This window comes from Aedes albopictus, chromosome 2, assembly GCF_035046485.1.
Source record: "Aedes albopictus strain Foshan chromosome 2, AalbF5, whole genome shotgun sequence".
Classification (NCBI taxonomy): Eukaryota; Metazoa; Arthropoda; class Insecta; order Diptera; family Culicidae; genus Aedes; species Aedes albopictus.
This window is the reverse complement of record NC_085137.1, coordinates 294,547,261-294,553,030: the sequence shown is the minus strand read 5'-3', so window position 1 is coordinate 294,553,030 and position 5,770 is coordinate 294,547,261. Positions and strand designations below refer to the sequence as shown.

At 42.3% G+C, this 5,770-nt stretch overlaps 1 protein-coding gene across 1 annotated transcript; it reads right to left on the bottom strand.

Annotated features, from left to right (window-relative positions):
* Nucleotides 1-611: 611 nt before the first annotated feature.
* On the bottom strand, nt 612-5,533 carry LOC109423749 (probable protein phosphatase CG10417). The gene is made up of 6 exons (XM_019698752.3): nt 5,162-5,533; nt 3,595-4,706; nt 2,720-2,907; nt 2,462-2,643; nt 2,206-2,403; nt 612-1,961 (listed from the first exon to the last, which is right to left on the bottom strand). The coding sequence occupies exons 1-6, from the start codon at nt 5,270-5,272 to the stop codon at nt 1,653-1,655; spliced, it is 2,100 nt and encodes a 699-aa protein (XP_019554297.3). The 5' UTR covers nt 5,273-5,533; the 3' UTR covers nt 612-1,652.
* Nucleotides 5,534-5,770: the final 237 nt, after the last annotated feature.

Genomic DNA, 5,770 nt, shown 5'->3' with positions numbered 1-5,770 from the left:
GTGATTTAAGTGATAAACTAAATGTAGTAACGTTTTTATTCCACCAAGAAGCAATTAAATTCACATATCAGGTATGTATTTTGCACTACCGAAGTAAGTTCAACAAGAAAGTACGATTACTCGTACTTTTCTATTGAAACAAAAAGGCACGGTAAATGGGTACCCTAAAAATCAATGGTCTCCATTCACCGTGCCCCATATTGTCCCATATATCTAGAAAAAATCGAAAATTTGAACATTCGTTTTTCTAATATAATCTGGCAAGTTATTACTTGAAATGAATTTAAACGAAGAAAATTCCCTTGGCTGGGTTGTTTTGATCATTTTTAAACAAAGTAGAATAAAATTTCTCATACACGGTGAATGGGTCCCTACTACCACGGTGAATGGTGACCTACCACGGAATTAGGCGACCCTACTACCCTTTACTAATTGTACTATATCACCAAATTTTGTGAAAAATTTTCTACTTCTGTGGATATTGCTTTAATTTTAACCTATAATGAAGGCAATTAAAAGCGGCACTAACAATGTTTATAACACTGGTGTCAAATGACAGCCATAATTTGCCCCGAATCCTCTTAAATCCACGGTGAATGGTGCCTTGACGGTATATCTGTGAATTGCGATCGAGTATGAGAGCCACAGTTGATTGTTTTGCCCTAACGCATAAAAATTATCATCATCGATCATATGCGTGAGCTAATGCAGCTTCGAATTATATTTACATTAGAGATGAAAAGCTTTTTATTTTGTTTTGTTCATGGCGTCATGCTGCAGGTAAGTTTCAATACAGACATTTATGTTTCGGTCAGATATTGTAGTTTTTACCCTATTTCTTGCGGATTTTCTCCCAGCAATTCAAGAAAAAACAAATTGCTGACTTTTGATAAAATATTGCCAATGTTTTTTGTCAATTGAAATTGCTTAACAATTCAGCCGATTCTGCTAGATTAGTATTAATCGGCAAAGAAATTAGGGTGGGCAAAAACAGATCAATATCCTTATTACGTTTGGAGAATTGCATAAAATTTTATTCAGCACGATTTTAACGTATTTTTCGTTAAGAGTCTGTAAGATCTACAATATTTGGGATACGCAATCTGTAACACTGATCAATAATTCAGCGCAATTTCTTAAAAATCAAAACTTTCGAGGTACTACGTGGGAAAAACTACTGTTTTGAAGTGTTCTAGAATGCTCTACAAACTGGTTCCACGGTAGTCCTTACAGTAGAGTTTGGACATTGTTTGCAACGGCTACTACTAAATACTGAACATACGCAATAGTGTCGTTAAGTGTGAATGTGTTTTTGGCTACCACTATTACTCATCATAATCTAGATTCATCATCTTTTGCCTTACATATTTATGGGTGTTGGTTAATGTGGGTCAACATTTTAAAATCTGGCTCATAGTGAGCGAGTGTATGAGTAGGATGTGGGAAGGACAGGAAATGGTTGTTGTTCCTATACATGAACTGGTTTATCATCATTTGCTGAGTTCGATTTCTTGGTTCCTAGCTGGTGGAGGCTGCTATGAGAGAGTACCTTACAAAAGTAGGCAAATGTACTTACTGCGGTTCGGACAGGTGGATAGATGAATGCGCTTACGGGGACATTGTTAGGACTTGAAAAATGTTCAACCGAGGATTCACGTCGAAGAGGACGCAATGTTTTCATCGGTATCCATAACGGCCGAGCTGGTGGAGGATTCAATCGACGCTACGGCAGCGGCGGCCTCTTTCTCATCATTGTTGCTTGTTGTTTCGCATTTGTCGCCGTTGCTCGCCGTGGATTCGGTTTTGGCCTTCTTGCAGTCGGTTTGTGGTTCTGGTGAGCAGGCACGCTTCCTCGATGCCGCACCAGTGAAGTTTGGCTTGAATTGAACGATGATTGCAGTCATGTTATCGCAACCGGTGCCATCACCTTTGGTGTGCGGCGCCAGACAATAATCGAACATCTAAAAAGTGATAGTTGAATTAGAAATGATATCATGATTTGTAGGTGGTTAGAATTTTTAATCAACTTATTATACTATTGGGATCATTGGAACTACAGATACAGTTTTTTTTTTCGGTGCAGGTTTCGAGATGATCAAGTTATTCTAATCCTGCCAATGAGGTATACCCCTCACTTTGTCTTACTGAGACCAAAATAAATATACGTCGTATCTTTTCTTTGTTATGAAATTTTAATGATCTTACCTCTTCACAGATATCTGTCAGTTTTTTGGTGGGATCCGCAATGCGATCCTGTACGAACTCCACCACATCATCGCTGGTCATGAAGTTCCAGATTCCGTCGCAAGCCAAAACCATAAATTCATCCTCTGGTTCGATGGTGATTTTCTTAATATCCGGTAAAGCGGAAATCATTTGCTCTTCCGGTCGCACCTTCTTGTTCTGCGGCGAAAGAGAAACGTTAAAATCCTTCACATAAGTCCCGGATTTACTTGCATACCATTTTGTAGCCATGGTCGCCAATAGCCCGGGACAAGTTGAGTCCACCATTGACGCGGCCATCCAGCGTCACCCGACCGCCAGCTTTCTGTATCCTCTCGAACTCGACTTGATCCTCCGGTTTGTGATCGATGCTCATTTCCAATGCCTTTCCATTGCGGCACACAACGCAGCGCGAATCACCTGCAAACGAAAGATAATCAATAACTACCTAGTCAAATTTCTTTCGTATTAAAGCAAATGGAATAATTTTACTAACCAGCATTAGCTACGAACAGTTCCTTATCGTGGAGCAATGCAACGACAGCCGTGCAGCCACTGTCCTTGCCAGGCTCGTCTGTGATGTTGTTCATGAATGCTTCGTCCTCTTCATTCATGTAATCTTCCTCTTCTTCATCGTACTCGCCTTCACCTTCCTCTTCGTCTTCTTCTTCACTTTCTTCCTCGCTGCAATGAAATTTCAATAATTAGGCAACTTTCAAAATTTGTAGTAGGTAGATACTACTTTTATTGATACCGATTGAAAAAAAAGAATCGGGTGTATATACAAAAGCTGAAGTGTAGTTAAGTCGTTTTTTATCCTTTCAACCAAGTTCGTTTTAAGGTGATACGACGACGTGGCTATCTTCCGTCTCTTTAATCATCATTACCCTCGAAACTTTGACGATGCAAATCCCTAGTTCCAGTGGACTGATATAACTGAAAACTTAGTCGATTGTTCATCACATGTAAGCATACAAACTGTAATATCCCTATTTTGTGTGTTCTGCATTAAGAGTGCTATCGATATTGTACTAAAAAGAATTCTCTCAAAAGATATAATAAATGAGCTCATTCGAACTTAAGCCGCAACCGTAAGCGGAGGCATTTCAAACGTGTGTCCTTTAATTGAAAGTTTAGTAAGAAAATCTTAAAATCAAATAGCGTAATTCTTAATCTTTTTATTTAACAAAAGGCAAAATATTAAAGTGGCGACGAGGATGGGATATTACACAAACCATCAACTTTCCTCCCCATTCCATGTAGTAGAACTCGAGATTTGCATCTTCAAAGTTTGAGAGCAATGATTGATGAGTCTGATGACGCCCGTAAAGCCTTAAAAACCCTGCATATGACAAAGTAATAATAACCTACCCATAGGGATCCTCCTCCCCATCCTCTGTGCTGGAATTTTCGTTTGAATCCTGGACCGGAGGGAACTCTTCGTCCGTTTCCGAATCGTCGTCATCCGAATCATCCTGGACGACATTCGCTGCTCCGTTCTTGGCTTTCCTTTTCTTCGAGCCACCGGCAGCCGCTGCAGAAGCCGACGAGGAAGATCCGGCTGATGAACTATCAACGCCTGCGCTGCTCTTGCCGCTCGATGACGATCCTCCAGCGGGTAGATCCGGCATGTTCTTACTGTTGCTGCTGCTGCTGCTACCAGCGGCCGTATTGCTCGAGACTTCTCCGTTCTCCTGTGCCGACACAGAAGAGGACGAAACTGCAGATTTGCTGGCCGACTCACCTACTTCGCCATTGACGGTAGGCGCAGCGGAAGAACTATCAGGCGCACATTCTTCTTTTTTCGTCTTTTTGGCGATGACTCCATCAGTGTCGCTTATTTCGTCACTTTGCTCGGCCTTCTTATCTACCGTCGAAGATTCGGGCTTCTGAGCAGCTTCTTCGGTTTTGTTGCTCGAGCTACTCACGGTTGAATCAGCTGCATCCGAACCAGCTGGCTTCTTGTCTTTAGAAGCAGCTGCTTCAGCTGAAGATCCCGTACTGCTCGAGCTGGGACCAGGTTCATCCCCTTCCGCAATACCCTTTCGCTTGCCCTTTAAATACGGCGACAGTGGCTTCGAGCAGTTTCCTTCTTTAACCTTGGCAAGTGCAGGATTCTTCTTATCCTTCTTGTACATCTGCAAGACCTCGTTCAATGGCATGCATGCCTCCTTGCACAGATCATCCACATTGTCATCTTCCTCTTCCTCATCGTCCTCTTCGATTGCTTCCTCACCGTTGGTTTTGTCGGAGAGCCTCTTCAGCTCCTCAATGACTTTTTCGTCCAACAAAGTGGCATCGAATCCCAAAAAGGCATCCTTAAGCGCCTGTTCAAAGTCTTTGTTTTTATATGATGCCAGATGTTTAAGAAATTTGGGTAGATGTAAACTGCAGTACTGAGCGACCTCCGCCCCTCCATGCCCGTCGTAAACGGCGAAGAACGACGTTTTGTCGTCGAAGTTCAAGATGCAATTGTGAGCGTCCTGTTAAAGAAAAAACAAGCTGGTCAGATATACACCTATGCTGTGAAAATGTTTGCTTAGTATGTCTTATGAATGTTGATTTAAAAAAAAATCAAACAACACCGTTTTTAAGTCTAGTCTTTTAGGAATGGCGATACTTTACTGTCATCTCACTCGGACTAAACTTATTTCAAATAGAACTTCCAAAGCAAAAAAATGCATTTACTAAACGAGCCCTGGTGCTGTTGGTGAGCGTTTGACAGAACAACACTGTCATGGATCGACCATGATCCCACCTTTCGCACACTCTCGTAACGTAATGTGCATCGGCTCGTTTTCGTGTTCATGCCGGGCTGCTGCAGCGCAGCAGGCAAAGCGAGGAGGAACACCACACAAACCAAGATGCCGGAAGATTACCACGCCGGATTATGAAAATCCCCTTCCGATTGTGCCGTTCAAGTGCCTTTCCCACTTACCTCTTGGCTGATTCGCCAGCCCTGCATCGAGCTGGAACCGCACGCCAGGAAGTCGTTGGCCTCCTCGCTGGAATCCTTTGTCGTCAGTGGTTCCGACAGATACGCGCCCATTTTGGCTTGCAGGCAGCAGCACTTATCGAGAGGAAAATTTTCCGGTTCTAATTCGCCTTGTCCGCCGGGTTGTTCCGTTGATTGTTCGGGTTTATTTGGATGCTTCCGACTTCCGGTATGTTTTGCACTTAAAATCACAACGGCACAGACACGATTCCACAGTACACATTTAGCAAATCTAGCGGAGATTTGATTTTTCGCAACGTTTCACGGCGGCGGCGAAGGAAGAAAACACTTCGACAGAGACCTCGCGTCACAGTTTGGCGAAATCACAAACACAGATCAGATTCAAGGACTACGTTAAAGGTATGACCAAAATACCAGATGGTTAGTATTTGTTTATATCTGACGTACGAACACTAACGCACCGTGTGTTAGATGCAAACGAAGTACACGGAGGGAACGAAAAATTCAAAATCTCGTTCAAAATAATATTTCCCGCTCAGAAATTTCAACTAGAAATCTAGTAGGTATCTAGTAGACAAACAAAAATTTCTA